Source organism: Mustelus asterias, chromosome 25, assembly GCF_964213995.1.
Source record: "Mustelus asterias chromosome 25, sMusAst1.hap1.1, whole genome shotgun sequence".
NCBI classification, from domain to species: Eukaryota; Metazoa; Chordata; class Chondrichthyes; order Carcharhiniformes; family Triakidae; genus Mustelus; species Mustelus asterias.
Window position 1 is genome coordinate 37837031 of NC_135825.1, and position 19166 is coordinate 37856196.

The 19166-nt window shown below is 44.6% G+C and overlaps 1 protein-coding gene across 1 annotated transcript in view; it reads left to right on the forward strand.

The window, feature by feature from the left end:
- LOC144511897 (neuron navigator 1-like) overlaps nt 1-19166 on the forward strand; it is a 520961-nt gene that overhangs the window by 472409 nt on the left and 29386 nt on the right. The window contains exons 21-23 of the mRNA XM_078242330.1: nt 8583-8678; nt 15934-16102; nt 17087-17322. Coding sequence (XP_078098456.1) covers nt 8583-8678; nt 15934-16102; nt 17087-17322 — 501 coding nt within the window. The remainder of the gene's footprint in view (nt 1-8582; nt 8679-15933; nt 16103-17086; nt 17323-19166) is intronic.

Genomic DNA, 19166 nt, shown 5'->3' on the forward strand with positions numbered 1-19166 from the left:
TGCTGATAGGAATAATGGAGATGGAACACTGTTAGAGACGGATTAAAGAAGGGACCATGTGCAGAGACAGTGCATGCCAAATTTAGACAGCCTGTCCTCATAATTTAATCTTTTCAATTTGTGAAATAATTCAGATGAATCTGTGCTAATGCCAAACTATACTTCCTGAGTCGTTCTGCATTAGGAGCACGGTGGCACAGTTGTTTGCACTGCTGCCTCACAGCGCCATGGATCCAGGTTTGATTCCGGCCTTGGGTAACTGTGTAGAGTTTGCACGTTCTCCCCGTGTCTGCGTGGGTTTCGTCCGCATGCTCTGGTTTCATCTCTTAGTCCAAAGATGTGTGGGTTAGGTGGATTGGCCATGCTTAATTGCCCCTTAACATAGAAACATAGAGAACTATAGCACAAAACAGGCCCTTCGGCCCCACAAGTTGTGCCGAACATATCCCTACCTTTTAGGCCTACCTATAACCCTCCATCCTATTAAGTCCCATGTACTCATCCAGGAGTCTCTTAAAAGACCCTATTGAGTTTGCCTCCACCACCACTGATGGCAGCCGATTCCACTCGCCCTCCACCCTCTGTGTGAAAAACCTACCCCTAACATTTCCCCTGTACCTACCCCCAGCATCTTAAACCTGTGTCCTCTTGTAGCAGCCATTTCCACCCTGGGAAAAAGCCTCTGAGAGTCCACCTGATCTATGCCTCTCAACATCTTATATACCTCTATTAGGTCTCGTCTCATCCTACGTCTCTCCAAGGAGAAATGACCGAGCTCCCTCAGCCTGTCCTCATAAGGCATGCCACTCAATCCAGGCAACATCCTTGTAAATCGCCTCTGCACCCTTTCAATCTTTTCCACATCCTTCCTGTAATGAGGCGACCAGAACTGAGCACAGTACTCCAAGTGGGGTCTGACGAGGGTCTTATATAGCTGCATCATTATCCCCGGACTCCTAAACTCAATCCCTCGATTAATAAAGGCCAGCACACCATTCGCCTTCTTAATCACCTCCTCCACCTGCGGGGCCGATTTTAGAGTCCTATGGACCCGGACCCCAAGGTCCTTCTGATCCTCTACAGTACGAAGAGTCTTTCCCTTTATATTGTACTCCTTCATCCCATTTGACCTGCCAAAATGGACCACTACGCATTTATCTGGGTTGAAGTCCATCTGCCACTTCTCCGCCCAGTCTTGCATCCTATCTATGTCCCTCTGTAACTTCTGACATCCCTCCAGACTATCCACAACCCCACCAACCTTCGTGTCGTCGGCAAACTTACCAACCCATCCCTCCACTTCCTCATCCAGGTCATTTATGAGAATGACAAACAGCAAGGGTCCCAGAACAGATCCCTGGGGCACACCACTGGTGACTGACCTCCAATTAGAAAATGACCCATCTATACACACACTCTGCCTCCTTTGGGCAAGCCAGTTCTGGATCCACAGGGCAGCAGCCCCTTGGATCCCATGCCCTCTCACTTTTTCTAGAAGCCTTGCATGGGGGACCTTATCGAACGCCTTGCTAAAATCCATATAAACCACATCTACCACTTTCCCTTCGTCAATGTGTTTAGTCACATTTTCGAAGAACTCCACCAGGCTCGTAAGGCATGATCTGCCTTTGACAAAGCCATGCTGAGTATTCTTGAGCATACTAAACCTCTCTAAATGCTCATAAATCTTGTCCCTCAGGATCTTCTCCATCAGCTTACCAACCACTGAGGTTAGACTCACCGGTCGGTAATTTCCTGGGCTATCCCTATTCCCCTTCTTGAAAATAGGAACCACATCTGCAATCCTCCAAGCCTCCGGCACCTCTCCCGTCTCCATCGACGACGCAAAGATCATCGCCAGAGGCTCTGCAATCTCTTCCCTCACCTCCCACAGTAACCTGGGGTACATCCCATCCGGACCTGGCGACTTATCTATCTTGATGCCATTCAAAGATTCCAGCACAACCTCTTTGTTAAAGTCCACATACTCAATCTTTTCAGTCTACCGCAAGCCCACAGTACATCCACCCATGTCTTTCTCCTCTGTGAAAACCGAGGCAAAATACTCATTAAGCACCTCTGCCATTTCTACTGGTTCCGTACTGATTTTCCCGCCTTCACCTTTTATAGGCCCTATTCCTTCACGTCCCATCCTTTACTCTTCACATATTTATAGAACGCCTTAGGGTTTTCCTTAATTCTACTTGCCAAGGCCTTCTCGTGACCCCTTCTGGCTCTCCTAATTTCCTTCTTTAGTCCCTTCCTACAAGCCGTATACTCATCTCGATCCCTATCTTCGCCAAGCTCTCTGAACCTTTTGTACGCTTTCCTTTTCTTCTCGACTAGGTCCCACATAGCTTTCGTGCACCATGGTTCCTTTAACCTACCAACTCCCTCCCTGTCTGCTCGGAAAATTGTCCTGTAGAACCCTAGACAGACATTCCTTGAAAAACTGCCACCTCTCTTCAGTAGATTTCCCCGAGAATACCTCCTTCCAACTTACTTCTCTAATTTGCTGCCTTATGTCTTCATATTTCCCCTTACTCCATATAAACGCTTTCCTAACTTGCCTGATCCTCTCTTTTTCCAATGCAAGCATAAAGGAGATAGAGTTATGATCGCTATCCCCAAGATGCTTGGGTCTTTTTCTGGCTGGAGGTCTGTGACCAGTGGTGTTCCGCAGGGCTCTGTACTGGGACCTCTGCTATTTGTGATATATATAAATGATTTGGAAGAAGGTGTAACTGGTGTTATCAGCAAGTTTGCGGATGACACGAAGATGGCTGGAATTGCGGATAGCGAAGAGCATTGTCGGGCAATACAGCAGGATATAGATAGGCTGGAAAATTGGGCGGAGAGGTGGCAGATGGGGTTTAATCCGGATAAATGCGAAGTGATGCATTTTGGAAGAAATAATGTAGGGAGGAGTTATACAATAAATGGCAGAGTCATCAGGAGTATAGAAACACAGAGGGACCTAGGTGTGCAAGTCCACAAATCCTTGAAGGTGGCAACACAGGTGGAGAGGGTGGTGAAGAAGGCATATGGTATGCTTGCCTTTATAGGACGGGGTATAGAGTATAAAAGCTGGAGTCTGATGATGCAGCTGTATAGAACGCTGGTTAGGCCACATTTGGAGTACTGCGTCCAGTTCCGGTCGCCGCACTACCAGAAAGACGTGGAGGCATTGGAGAGAGTGCAGAGAAGGTTTACCAGGATGTTGCCTGGTATGGAGGGTCTTAGCTATGAGAAGAGATTGGGTAGACTGGGGTTGTTCTCCTTGGAAAGACGGAGAATGAGGGGAGATCTAATAGAGGTGTACAAGATTATGAAGGGTATAGATAGGGTGAACAGTGGGAAGCTTTTTCCCAGGTCGGAGGTGACGATCACGAGGGGTCACGGGCTCAAGCTGAGAGGGGCGAAGTATAACTCAGACATCAGAGGGAAGTTTTTTACACAGAGGGTGGTGGGGGCCTGGAATGCGCTGCCAAGTAGGGTGGTGGAGGCAGGCACGCTGACATCGTTTAAGACTTACCTGGATAGTCACATGAGCAGCCTGGGAATGGAGGGATACAAACGATTGGTCTAGTTGGACCAAGGAGCGGCACAGGCTTGGAGGGCCGAAGGGCCTGTTTCCTGTGCTGTACTGTTCTTTGTTCTTTGCTGTAAGACTTCTTACTGGGTTGGAAGGTAAACAGCAGACTGACCTTTTCAGTTCAAGCAATATTACTTGTTCCATAAACCAGAGGCGCATGTCAAATGGGTGGCACGGTAGCACAGTGGTTAGCACTGCTGCTTCACAGCTCCAGGGACCTGGGTTCGATTCCCGGCTTGGGTCACTGTCTGTGTGGAGTTTGCACATTCTCCTCGTGTCTGCGTGGGTTTCCTCCGGGTGCTCCGGTTTCCTCCCACAGTCCAAAGATGTGCGGGTTAGGTTGATTGGCCATGCTAAAATTGCCCCTTAGTATCCTGGGATGCGTAGAATAGAGGGATTGGCAGGTAAAATATGTAGGGATGTGGGGTTGGGGCCTGGGTGGGATTGTGGTCGGTGCGGACTCGATGGGCCGAATGGCCTCTTTCTGTACTGTAGGGCTTCTATGACTTCTATGCTCTCCCACTGAGGGATCTGACACCTGTCCAGGCTCATTGGTTAGTATCAGATCAAGTACAGCCTCTCCTCTTGTAGGCTTGTCCACATGCTGTGTCAGGAAACCCTCCTGAACACACCTAACGAACTCCTCCCCATCCAATCCCCTTATCCTAGGGATATTCCAATCTATGTTTGGGAAATTAAAGTCTCCCATCACAACAACTCTGCTATTATCGCAACTCTCCAGGATCTGTTTCCCTATCTGCTCCTCCACTTCCCTGTCACTATTGTGCAGCCTATAGAAAACTCCCAGCAAAGTGATCGACCCCTTCCCACTCCGAACTTCCACCCACAGAGACTCTGTGGACAATCCCTCCACAGCATACACCTTCTCTACAGCTGTGACACTATTCCTGATCAGCAGTGCCACTCCACCCCCTCTCTTGCCTCCCTCCCTGTCCTTCCTGAAACATCTGAATCCCGGCACCTGGAGTATCCAGTCCTGTCCCTGAGACATCCAAGTCTCCGTAATGGCCACCACATCACACTTCCAGGCATCGATCCACGCTCTGAGCTCATCCCCTTTATTCACTATACTCCTGGCATTAAAGTAAACACATTTCAATCCTTTGGTCTGAGCTCTCCCCTTCTCTATCCCCCGTCCATCCTCCCTCTTGCACCATCTATAACCCTTCTCTGTTTCCGAGTTAACTTCCTCGCTCCCAATCACCTCGTCTTGATCCCCTCCCCCCAACCTATCTAGTTTAAACTCTCCCCAGTAGCCTTAGCCAAACTTCCCGCCAGGATATTGGTCCCCCTGGGATTCAAGTGCCACCCGTTTTTTGTGTACAGGTCACACCTGCCCCTAAAGAGGTCCCAATGGTCCAGGAACCTGAATCTCTGCCCCCTGCACCAGTCCCTCAGCCACACATTCATCCTCCACCTCACTCCATTCCTGCCCTCACCTCCCCGTGGCACAGGCAGCAATCCTGAGATTACTACCTTTGCTTTCCTCCTTTTCAGCTGTCTCCCTAATTCCCTATACTCTCTTTTCATGACCCCTTCCCCCTTCCTTCCCACATCAGCGGTACTAATATGTACCGCTACCTCTGGCTCCTCTCCCTCCCCCCTCAGGATTTCTGGGAGTTGACCAGCGACATCCTGGATCCCGGCCCCAGGGAGGCAGACCACCATCCAAGACTCCCACCTGCCTCCGCAAAAACGCCTGTCCGACCCCCTTACTGTCGAGTCCCCGATTAACACTGCCTTCCTCCTCTTTTCCTTAGCCCTCTGAGTTACAGGGCCGGACTCCACTCCGGAGACACGGCCACTGCTGCTTCCCCCAGATGGGCTGTCCCCCCCAGCAGTACTCAGGCAGGAGTACTTGTTGTGTAGGGGCACACCCACCGGGGTGCTCTCAATCACCCGAGCTTTACCCTTCCTGGCCGTCACCCACTTGGCCTCCACCTGTGGCCCTGGTGTGACCACCTGATGATAGCTCTTGTCCATCACCTTCTCATTCTCCCTTAACAGCCTAAGATCCTCGAGCTGCAGTTCCAGCTCCTTAACACGGCCCCTCAGGAACCGCAGCTCGACACACCCCTCACAGATGTGGATGTCCGGGAGGCCAGGTGCCTCCAGGACCTCCCACATCCTACACTGGGAACAACACACTGGCTTCACACTCATATTTGCCCCTTTATACCAAGGTACACAGAGAAAAGTAAATAAGAATGAAAAAACTCACCCCTGCTCGCCCTGTCCCCCGAAGCCCTGTGAGCCAAAGCCCTTATAGCTCACACTCTGCTCCCTGCTCACTCTGCTGCCCGCTCCCGACGCTGCCCGCTGTATACTGCAGCCTACCTTTTATTCTTCGCGAGCTTAAAAAAACCCTTTCCAGACTCCTTAGCAGCCCACTTCCGGTTTTCAGTTTAAAATTAAGAAAAATACTCCTACAAAAATAAAGGCAAAAAAAACACACTAACTGACTAAATAAATAAATAAATCTCTCACCAGCACTCCTGCCACAAATCACTCCCTCTCTGCTTGCTCCAGTGGAACAATTAATGTCCCAAGATGTGTAGGTTCGGGGGTTAGTGGGGTAAATACGTGGGGGTATAGGGACAGGGCGGGGGTGGTTCTGAGTAAGATGCTCTGTCAGAGATTCAGAGCAGACACGTTGGGCTGAAGAGCCTCCTTCTGTCCTGTCGAGATTCTATGAAAATTGAACAGGCACTCTAGATTGATCTGACTATGGCTCTGTATGACTCGAGCATAACTTCCTCTCCCTAAGATATTCCATTATCCTATCTGATTACATTTTGTACCTGTGCACTAGCTTTTAGTGATTTGTCTCCCTGGGCATTTTTTGGCTCCCCCACAGTTCTTTAGTCTCTAATTATTCTGGATGTATTTTGATTTATCTTGCTTAGATCTACCTGTGTATCACCTACACTTTGGACTGCTCAAATTAAAATAGAAAATTTAATTAAGCAAAAACACCAGAAGAGCTTCGATGTGACTAATCACAAGAAAGCTTATTGTGGTTTTCCTTCATACCAATGAAAGGTGAAACAGTGGCCTGAATTTTTAATCAGGCGCATGCACTCGGCGAGCCCAGAAGCAAGTACAAAGCAGGCTCCTGGTCGTGGTCAGCCTTGGAGCACGATTTCACATTGGCTGGACAATCAACACAAAATTTTGGTCACTTGGTGTTAAACTAATTTAAATTGCTTCCTTGATGGAGAGCTTGATAGAGAGCTTCTGACTCACGCCAACTGAAATGTCGCACGAGATGAGCTATTGCTTTTCCACACAATTTCATATGTTTCTGGTTTAGCATGCACCCGAACTTTGCACATAAACTTCTGGCCAGTGGAACATTATTCTTTTGTTGGTACCTTTCGGTACTTTTATTACAACCAGAAAACTCAATTTAAATTGAATCCAATTATGGTCCTCACGTAAAGGGCAAACAAGATCCAAGCTGGCAGGATGAAGCATTGCACTACATACCGGGCTTGATCTAATGCTTCGTCTTGGCCAAAAGGCCGAGGTGGCTTTAAAAACTGTGGAAGATAAAGCCTTGGTTTACCCTCATTAGCTGCCCTGATCCTTTACTTTACCCTCGCTTAGGCAAACCACCATCGCAGTCATCAGGACACCCCAAGTGCAATGGGCTAGCCTCTTCACCTGCCTGATCATGCTGGGATAAAAGTAATAGGAATGTATTGAGCAATTTACCCACTTGACAGCTCTTCTTCTCCCGCCTCCGTCTCCTCTCTCCCATGGTAAATCAGATAGAATGTTTTTTCCTGAGCATTTGACTTCCTTTTACACACAAGCTGTTCAGAATATGTTGGATAAGTACCTGGTTGGTAGAAAACTGTTGATACTCCTTCTTACGAACCAGCATTGGCTTCTGCCAGATTTGACACACTATGGCCTAACCCTGCTCTGTCCTTTAAAAAGATCAGAAATTACAGATCCCCTGGTCTACTCCAGTGCCCAGTTCAAATTATTCTTTCATGGGATAAGTGTTTCACTGGCAAGCATTTGTTAGCCATCCCTAATTGCCTTCGAACTGAGTAGCTGCTAAGCCATTTGAGAGGGCAATTAAGAGTCGATCACTGGAGTCACATATAGGCCAGACTAGGTAAACTGCAGATTTTCTTCCCTAAAGGACGTTAGTGAATGAAACAGGTTTTTATGACCAAAAGAGCTTTGACAAATGGTCATCTGGACTCGAAACGCCAGCTCTTTTCTCTCCTTACCAGACCTGCTGAGATTTTCCACATTTTCTCTTTTGGTTTCAGATTCCAGCATCTGCAATAATTTGCTTTTATCCAGTTTTTATGACAATTGAGAATAGTTTCATAATCACCTACAGCTTTTAATTTGATATTTTATTAATTGGGCGGAAATTTCCAGCCCTTCCTGTCTTGTTGAGGTTGGAACAGGTAAGCCACCCAAAATACTGTCGACGTCAGCGGGACTGGAAGGTCCCGCCGTGCTGGAAAACATGCCGGGATGATGGTGCAGAAAATTCCACCCATTGAATTTTACCAGCTGCTGGGGTGGGATTTAAATCATGGCCCCAGAGCATTGGCCTGGACTTGTGGAATACTAGTCCAGTGACATCATCTCTACGTCCGCATCTCCCAGGTGGTATTCAAAGATGAATTACTGCTGTACTGTATTCCCTGGGAACATGAAAATTATAACATTTATATCATGTAGAAATGTAACGGAGACACTATATTGCAGACAATTGTTCTCTGTCTATTGTCCAAAATTCAGAGCATGTAATGCATTAGGCTGAGGCAAGGAGTCTCTCAATATCCTAAGAAATTGCCTGATTCTGTTTCTTACTCTGTATTGTTATCTTCTCATGGGCAATTAGGGATGGGCAATCTCAAGCCCCACTGACAAAACAATGCATTTGTCAAATATACTACCAGGTATAACATTTTCTTTCTCTCTCTCCCAACAGATGACAAAGCAGCAAGAATTTTTCATTGGTTCTACCAAAGTAACTGGAACAACTGACTGGACTATGTTAGATGGAGTTATCTGCCAACTATTTAAGGTCTGTCTGTTTTGTTGTCCTACGTGATTGCCTCTCAGCTTGGACCCTGATGAAAATTGGTGTACCCGATGAAGTGTTCACTTCCATAAAACGGGTGAGCTGCAGATGCTAGTCGAGCTTCCCGTTGCTGTTCTAGACAGGGCCTTCTCAAAATCAGCCAATTGAGATGCCAGGCTGGCTCAGGGGCAGACCCTGGGAAGGAAGAATAATAGCGGGAGGGCTTTGAGCCCAGGCTAGCAATGCAATGTGTGTTTATTTAAAAATAAACAACATATCCTTTTCTCAGCAGCCTCCGCAATCACGTTAATGACAGCCACAGGCAACAGTAGGCATGGAAAATCGGACCCATATCCAAAAAATAGGTGGTTGGACTCAGATTAATATATTCAAAATAATATAACACTTGGACGTTGTTATCTTCCAATTTGGCAGCAAGCTCACACTACAGCTGAAATCAAGCTTCAGATACTGCTGCTCAAAATGCAACCCTAAAACTCTAACTTCACCTCACAGTATGGGTGTAACATGGGACAATTTCTCCCTCATAGAGTCTGTTTTCTCTAGCTGATTATCATCACTGTATTCATAAGCATGAATTTTCACAATCTCTAGATTTCTGAGATAACTGAAGGAAATTCCTTCTCTTCTGTATACATACCCCCCTCCCCATTCCATTTCCACTTCCCTGGGATTCAGCTATTTATCCCAATGTCTGGAATGTAAGTGGTTTGGTGACAAAGTTAGGCACAATTTGCTGCATGGGATTATGACATAGTTGCATTAACAGAGACATAGCTCAATAAGGTCAGGAATGAGTCCTTAATATTACTGGCTACCAAATATTTAGGAATGATAGAGCAGATAAAAAGAGGGGCATTGCAATATTGATGAAGGATAATGTTACAGTCCCAAATATTTAAAAAAACACATCGGTTCTATGACTGAATCTAGTTGGTTTGAGTAAAGGAACAGAGATTAATCTGTTACATTAGAGTAGTAATGTGAGGCAACTTCATGTATTCTAATATACACAGGGAAAAATATACGCTGAAATCTTGCTGCCATTTATGCCAATGGCACACCCCCGCCATGGGTTTTCCAGCAGCAAGGGGTGCATTCAACGGGAAGTCCTGTTGACAATGGCGGGACCATAAGATCCCACCACCATGAAACACATTGCGGAGGGGGAAGAAAATCCCACACATCGTGCCAAAGATAGGAATATAATGTACAGGAGAACTTTCTCAATCAATATACATGCAGTCCAATAAAGAATGAAGAAGCATTAGACCATGCTCTGGGAAATGTAATAGGGCAAGTGCAATGTGTTACAGTAGAAGATTGTCTTGTTAACATTGGATCACAGCATCATTCGGTTTTGAGTAATGATGGAAAGAGACCAGAAAATGACACTCAAAAATGCTCAATGAGGAAGAATTATTTCAGCGATTTGAGAAAGGACATGCCATGGATAGGTTAGAAATTTCCAGCACAAAATAGTAAGGGAGCAATGGAGGATAGTCAGGGAAGAGATAGAAACTAGGCATGTTCCTTTGAAGGAAAAAGATAGAACATCCAAAGCTAATGTGGCCTAACGGAATGACAAAATTGAACTCAAAAAGGAGACTAATAGTAACATTTGACAGAAGGATTCAGTTGATAACCAGGGAGGTTATGAAAAATACAAGAGGGAATTGAAAAACTTCACAGAAAAGGCAAAGAGAGGTTATGAACAAAGACAGGCAACATTAAATTGAACCCTAAAGCATTTGAAAAGCATGTGAAATGTAAGCAGTTTGCAAGAGAAAAATGTTGGCCTATAAAAGTCCGAAAGGAAAACCTTCATGTAAAGGCAGAGGAGAAGATAAAAGTATTAAATGAGTACTTGGCACCTATCTCACAAAAGAAGCAGATGATGCGAAAGTTATTAGAAAAACAGAAATGGAACTTCTGGGCAGGATAGTATTAGAGAAGAAATACCACGAAGATTAGCATTATTGAAAGTTGATAAGTCACCTGGTGTAGCTGGAATGTATCCTTGGTTGCTGAAAGAAGTAAAGTTTGAATTAGCAGAGCTATTGATCACAATCTTTCAATGCTCATTGGATACAGGAGTCGTGCCAAAGGAGTAGAGGGTTGCGAGTGTCATTATCATGATTAAACAAGGGGAGAGGAATAAACCAGGAAACCATGGGCAAGTCAGCCTAGCATTGGTGGTGGACAAGTTATTAGAAAATTATCAGCAAAAACAAAAGAAACCTTCATTTGGAAAGGCATGAGTTAATCAAGGAATCCAGCATGGATTTGCTAAAGTCAAATTGCGTCTGAATAATGTGATTGAATTCTTTGATGAGGTAACAGAGAAGGTTGGTCAAAGTAATGTATTAAAGGTATATATGGAATTTTGGAAGGTATTCAACAAAGTGTTACACAAGAGCTGAAGACCAAGGACTTTGGAGGAAGTGGTGGTCATTCTTGGGTGCATTACTCGTTCCAGTTTTTGATGTGATTTGTTTTTGTCACATGTATTAGTATACAGTGAAAAGTATTGTTTCTTGCGCGCTATACAGACAAAGTATACCGTTCATAGAGAAAGAAAGGAGAGGGTGCAGAGCGTAGTGTTACAGTAACAGCTAGGGCATAGCGAAAGATCAACTTAATATATGACAAGTCCATTCAAAAGTCTGATGGCAGCAGGGAAGAAGCTGTTCTTGAGTTGGTTAGTATGTGACCTCAGACTTTTGTAACTTTTTCCTGATGGAAGAAGGTGGAAGAGAGTATGACCGGGGTGCATGGGGTCCTTGATTATGCTGGCTGCCTTTCTGAGCTAGTGGGAAGTGTAGACAGGCACAATGAATGGGAGGCTGGTTTGCGTAATGGACTGGGCTTCATTCACGACCCTTTGTAGTTTCTTGTAGTCTTGGACAGAGCAGGAGCCATACCAAGCTGTGCTACAACGGACCAAGATTCAGGTGTAGGGTGCAGCGTTATAATGTTTGCTGATGATTCAAATCTTTATTAGTAAATAATGATGAGGATAGTTGTTTTCTTCAGATCAATATGGGCAGCAGGATTGCAAATGGAGTTCAGTGTGGAGAGTGCACTTTGGGAGGACTAATATGGAAAGCCAGAATTTGGCATGCATGTTGATGAGGACAGAAACCTTACTGTTGAAATCCATTAATCCTTAAAGATGACAGGAAACGTTGTCAGGGAGTTAGAAAAACACATGGATCTATTGGGGTTTTCAATAGAGGAAGGAGAATATAAAAGAAAACTGGACATGCCAGGATATTACAAAACACTAGTGAAGCCTCAGCTGGATTATTGTGGATCTTCAGGAAAGGTGTAAAGGGCTTAGAAAGGGTACGGAGAAGATTAGCAGAATGTTAACAGGGATGAGGAACTTGAGCTATGAGGAGAGTTAGAAAATTGCAGCCTGTTCTTTGAACAAAGAAGATTAAGAGGTGACGTCCTGGAGGTTTGCAACACAATGAGATGTTTTAATAGAGTAGATAGAGAATAACTATTCCCTCTGGTGATTGAATCAATACAGGAAGAAATCTCACACCAGATTGGATCAATAAGCAGATTAAATGTAAAATCATCGGCAAAAGATCGAGAGGGGAGATGGAAATTACTTTTCTCATTGAGTTGTGGGATCTGGAGCATTCTACCTGAAAAGAGATTTGGACAAGTACTTGAGAGTGAGGAACTTACAGACAAAAAGCAGAGATGCAGATGTAATCCTCGTTCTTTCAAAGGTTCAGCATAGGTATGATAGGCCACATGAATTCTCCTGTGTTATAAGTTTCTATAAATTCTAGCGTTGGGAGACACATGTAAAATAATTAAATTTGAAGTGTGCCTTCTAGGGCCAAAAACCTCTGTCCTACTTCGTGGCTGGGATTCTCCGATGCCACTGAAAGTGAATGGAGTTTTGGTTGGAACGCCAAATTCTCTGTTCTCGGTTGCAGCAGGGCAGCTGCAGATGGCATCGGAGAATCCCGCCCCTAGATGGGTAGGGATTCTTGGTACAGTAACAGCAAAAAAGCATTGATTTTGGAGTTTTTCCGACAGCTGAGATACAAAGCAACAGTAATATCATCATTGATTAAATCGCAAAATAGAAAAGTTCAGTTCGAAAACCGTGAATTCGAAATATTTTGTTGAAATGGCATGCTTGTGTTGAGAAAAAAAACCTTTCCAATGAAAGTTGTTACAAAATACGTGGGATAAAGACAAAGATTTGCATTCGTATAGCACAAACACCAGACATCTCAAAGTGCTTCATAGCTTTTGAAGTGTAGCCACTGTGGTAGTGGAGGAAACTTCATTATTACTATGAAAAATACTGGCCGGAATTCTCCCACCTCACCCTCCACTGCAACTAATGGGTGGGTTGCGGACAATGTGAAGACCCATTGGCAGTCAGGCGGGAATTTCCGGCTTTTAGACCAGCGCGGCCAGAGATTTCCACCCACTATTCTCATCCTCTCCCTTCTGTGGTGGAGATTTTATTTACAATGCTGTGGTAAGGGAAGGAACTCTGAACAAAGATCTGTAAAGATAATTGTGTTACCTCATTAGTTGTTCTGTGATAAATCTTTGTTCTTAATCGCTGGTCATTAACTGGTTCATTAACCCGACAGCACCTTGCCTTTGCCAGTATCTTTTCTTGATCCTATTTTGTAATCCAATTTTGAACCACTAGATTTTGAATCACATTAGAATTCAGGGATGTACATAAAAATGATTGATCGGCAATCAATTAATTTCAAACTCTTAGTCTAAAGCTAAAAAAAAATCATGTGATCTATAAATTGTCTTGTTCCATTGCCTAGGTTCATGCCGATAGTTCATAGAATCCTAGAAACCCTACAGTACAGAAAGAGGCCATTCGGCCCATTGAGTCTGCACCGACCACAATCCCACCTAGGACCTCTAACCTACGCATCTCAGGACACTAAGGGCAATTTTAGCACGGCCAATCAACCTAACCCGCACATCTTTGGACTGTGGGAGGAAACCGGAGCACCCGGAGGAAACCCACGCAGACACGAGGAGAATGTGTAAACTCAACACAGACAGTGACCCAAGCCAGGAATCGAACCCAGGTCCCTGGAGCTGTGAAGCAGCAGTGCTAACCACTGTGCTACCGTGCCGCCGTTTTGGCACAGTTTCACTTTCTAACCTCCAATTATTTTTTCAAGATTTTCATAGCGTTTGAAGAGCTCCCAAAACTAGGTAATAAAACTGGACAATTTAGCAATAAACTAGCCATTGGATTTTTTTGGTGGTCTCCAGCAGCTCTACATAATGGTTCCATTATAACTGAAAAATAGGCTTATTTAACAAATTCCTAATATCGTTTACTTGCTCCAAACCATCTCCAAATAATAATGAGAACTACCTTAGTCAAGGCAAGATATAGAGGTTCTGCTTTCTTTTTGATGCAGTTCACCCAAAATGGATCGAAAGGATGCAGATGATTGCGGAGTTTTGGGTGCCAATACACCCAGGTGAATTCAGTCCTGCTATCTTTGGCCCCACTTCAAAAAACATTGCATTAAATGTCAGCCTCACCCGGAAAACAAACCACGATCAGGATCATCCCCATTGCAAGTTTCTGCTAATCGCAGCCCAAGTTTTAGGCTTTCAGAGGTTATTAAAATCCTTTATAGGTGCACGGATACTATTTAACATATTTTAAATGCTTTTTGAGTACAATATATTTTGTAACTTACTAAGGAAATACGCAGTTACAACAATCTGATCCGCAAATGGTTCTGTTAGTTTTTTAAAAAGTCACTTTCAGTTTTTTTAACTTGCATCAGTCAGCAGTAAAACACTTTTGATGGGGTGATTTTTTTTGTGATGAAATGATTTTGATTAATTAACCTGCATTAAGTCACCACTCTTGAATATATCAAACAGTGCCTTTCAAAGAGTGTTTAAAATTCCACACTCTGCTCTGTCCTGTTAAGTTTTGAGTTTAGTGAGGTAGCCTGATCATAAATATGAAGAATGCCCTGGTTTGATGCCCTTCCTTTGCTGAGTTAGCTGACCTCAGACAACCACAGCTCCCATTTAAAGCACGTTCCAATAACATATTTTTGTTTTCGCATTGGCTTATTTAAATTCGGGAATTTACCCGAATAGCATTGCATGATCCCTGCTCATGACAAAGGAGAGCTGTGTTTGCTCTGCACGATTAGCCTGTTTTAGTTTAAACAGACCAACACTTTACTCGCCATCCTCACAGTCCTCATTCCCTCCCACTCGCTGCTTCCCTCTCCCTACCACCTCACTTCCTTCAGCTGTGAATGAGGCCGAGGAACAGCAAGTAGGAGGGAACGTGTTATGCTCACTCCAGGATGTTGATGGTAGGGGATTCAGTGATGATAATGCTATTACCATTACGTGGGCAGCACAGTGGTTAGCACTGCTGCCTCACAGCGCAGGGACCCAGGTTTGATTCCTGGCTTGGGTCACTGTCTGTGTGGAGTTTGCTGTTCTCCCCTTCTCTGCGTGGATTTCCTCTGGGTACTCTGGTTTCCTCCCACAGTCTGAAAGACGTGCTGGTTAGATGCATTGACCTGAACAGGTGCCGGAGTGCGGCAACTAGGGGAATTTCACAGTAACTTCATTGCAGTGTTAATGTAAGCCTTACTTGTTACTAATAAATAAACTTTACTTTACTTACTTTATATTGAATGTCAGTGGAAGATGGTTAGATTCTCTCGTGGTGGAGATGGTTATTGCCTGACACTTGAGTGGTGTGAATGTTACTTTCCACTTATCAACAGAAAACTAAATATTGTCCAGATCTAGCTGCATATGGACACAGACTATTTCAGTATCTGAGGAGTTGAAAATGTTTGTATAATCTATTTCCTCCATTAATATAGCCAAGGATGATTATTCAACAGCATTGCTCTGCCACCTTCAAAGTTTTATGTATGCATATCTCCAAGTTTCCCTGGTTCTACACTTCCTTTAAAAGTGATTGATCTTGTTTTCCAAATTGAAAGAAATGCATAAAATGCAACAGATAGAGAACCAAGCAAAAGTATACATATTGTATTGGAAAATTATTTTTAAAATTAAAATTAGGGCTCAATTTTGGTTTATGTTATAGACCATTCATAATTCTTACATACAACAAAATAGATGGTCGTGAAATTTTGCATAAGTTAAAGAAAACATTCGGTGAAGTGAGTCACCATCTTACCAGGCTCTACTTTTCTCTTAGGACTACATTATGAAGGTGGATCCAGTTTCTTCTCTTGGATTGAGTACTGATGCCATCTACAGCTATAGTGTCGATCAAGTCAAACGAGTATTTGGAACTGATGCACCGGACATGGTGCCTTATAGATACATGGGAAAAGAATCCACAAGCTTTGCTGTCACTTTGAAAGGTCAGTGAATGGAAAAATTATACAGTAGCTGGGATTTTCCTGCCCCACCTTGCCCGCAGCCAGGATCTCCCAGTCCTGTCGATTAACTTCTGGCTGACATGTCCCATTCCCCCCCGATGGGACAAACCGGACACAATTTTACAAGGCCCTTCCGCCTTTACGATTGGCCAGGCAGCATTTCCGTATTAGCTTCAACCTCAGTCCAGGGCCAGTCTGGGCTGAAATAAAATGAAGAAAGGTATCTGGGGACTGAGGTTTGTGTTTGAATGTTCTGCCAAGGCACTCGTTGCATAGTTTTTCCATTGTAGTTTATTTCTTGCAGGTCAGCAACTCCCAGAGACAGCTCCACAGCGGCTGTCCCCTTGAGCGAGCTCAGCTCTGCCAGCCTGTGCCCACTCCTTTTCCGCCTTGCCCAGTGTGTGTTTCACACTAGCTGCTTGTTATTTGGTTTGCCAGCATGAAATAGCATTCTGGGCTGACTGTGCCCACTTCCAAGCCTGTCAAGTGTACATGCCCGATCGGTGAATAATTGAAACCAATGCATTGCTAGCAGGTGTGACCTGATTTACCACCTTCCTTCCTTAAAGTCCTTTCATAGAATCATAGAATCCTTACAGTGCATTTGGCCCATCAAGCCTGCGCCGACAACAATCCCACCCAGGCCCTATCGCCGCAACCCCACATTTACTCTGCCAATCCCCTGACACTAACAGGCAATTTGGCATGGCCAATCAACCTAATCCGCACATCTTTTAGACTGGGGGAGGAAACTGGAGCACCTGGAGGAAACCCTCGCAGACGCAGGAAAACATGCAAACTCCAGACAGACAGTGACCCGAGGCTGGAACTGAACCCGGGTCCCTGGCGCTGTGAGGCAGCAGTGCTAAGACTGTGCCACAGTGCCACCTGTGCTTTCTTTGTGCATTACAATTTTGTGAAAAAAGTAGCTTAATTGGAGAATTAACCAAAGTGATTTCCTTTCAGGACTGAAAGAGAAAAGTGTGGACAGTTTGGTTTTTGAAACCCTGATTCCTAAACCAATGATGCAGCATTACATCAGCCTTCTGCTCAAACATCGAAGACTTATCTTGTCAGGCCCGAGTGGGACTGGCAAGTCTTACCTATCTATTCGCTTGGCTGAGTACTTGGTTCAGAGATCAGGAAGAGAGATCACAGATGAAATCATTGTAACATTTAACATGGATACACACTCATGCAAGGTAATTTTTAGAAGGTATTGCATGCTGATTATTGAATCTCCTTTGCCTCTTATTTTACAAGCTGCAAGAAATGGAGGGGCTTACAATTTTAAATTAGCACCTCACAATGTGCAGGATTGTTTTTCTTTGTACGCTTTGAATTACTACTTGTTTATGTCTATGTCCTAGACAAGGCCCCATTATGCATCAAACAGAATGATTTCTGCATTCTATCTTTTTTTTAGATGGTGCCTTTATTAAACGAGATAATGTGATTTAAAGATTGACTCAAGTCAGCTGTATTTTCAAAAGAGGTCTTTTAAACCAAATACACAATGCACAGTTTATAAGAAACAAGAACTCCAGAAACTCGAATGCTGTTCTGCCAGAAATGAAGCAGGGCTTCCTGATCACTGGCTGATTACACGCATGACCCCAGTGGAATTCCCAGAGTCAAGCCTGCCATCTGGGCAGAGAGGACTTTGCGGCGTCTGACAGTTGTTGGGAAACAATACCAGCTGGCTTGCCCAAAGAAGTACAGAACAATCATTGATTTGCCAGTTTTAGGAAGCTGCTCTCTTTATAGCAATCAGTTATTTGCTAATTAGCCGTCAGAATGCCAGCCTCCCTCCTTCTTTGATATTATGGGGCAGCATGGTGGCACAATGATTAGCACTGCTGCCTCACAGTGCCAGGGACCCAGGTTCAATTCCGGCCATAGGTGACTGTGTGGAGTTTGCACACTCTTCCGTGTCTGCATCCTGTGGGTGCTCCAGTTTCCTCCCTCAGTTCAAAGATGTCAAGAAGGCATGCTTGCCTTCATCGGCCGGAGCATTGAGTTTAAAAATTGGCAAGTCATTTGCAACTTTATAGAACCTTAGTTAGGCCGCACTTGGAATATAGTATTCTGGTCGCCACACTACCAAAAAGATGTGCAGACTTTGGAGAGGGTACAGAAAAGATTTACCAGGATGTTGCCTGGTATGGAGGGCATTAGCTATGAGGAGAGGTTGGAGAAACTTTGTTCTCACTGGAATGATGGAGGTGAGGGGTGATCTGATAGAAGTCTACAAGATTATGAGGGGCATGGACAGAGTGCATAGTCAGAAGCTTTTTCCCAGAGTGGAAGAGTCAATTACTAGGGGGCTTAGGTTTAGGGTGCGAGGGGCAAGATTTAAAGGAGATGTATGAAGCAAGGTTTTTACACAGAGGGTAGTGGGTGCCTGGAACTCACTGCCGGGGGAGGTAGTGGAAGCAGATACGATATTGAGTTTTAAGGGGCGTCTGGACAAATACATGAATAGGATGGGGATAGAGGGATATGGTCCCCGGAAGGGTAGGGGGTTTTAGTTCAGTCGGGCAGTATGGGCGGTGCAGGCTTGGAGGGCCGAAGGGCCTGTTCCTGTGCTGTAATTTTCTTTGTTCTTTGATGTGCAGGTTAAGTGGATTGGCCATGATAAATTGCCCCTTTGTGCCAGGGGGATTAGCAGGGTAAAAACGTGGGGTTACAGGGATAGCACCGAAGTGGGATTGTTGCTGGTGAAGGCTTGATGGGCTGAATGATCACCTTTTGCACTGTAGGGATTCTATGATTCTAGGATTCTACTTCCAAAAGGGGGGAACAATACAAAAATAACAATGAGACTTCAAGAACAAGGCAACAGTCCAACGTAGATGGGCATAACCCCTGCCAACCACACTTAAAGAACATATTTCATTTGGGTGTGAAAAATGTTGTGTAAGAGTTGAAAAGTTCGACGAGTGACTTTAGCTCTCTACTTTGCATTTACCTCCTACGGTGCATTTGGCCAAAAGGGACTCCGAGGAATCTTTGCCATATAATGATTCCTCAGAGAATGAAATCA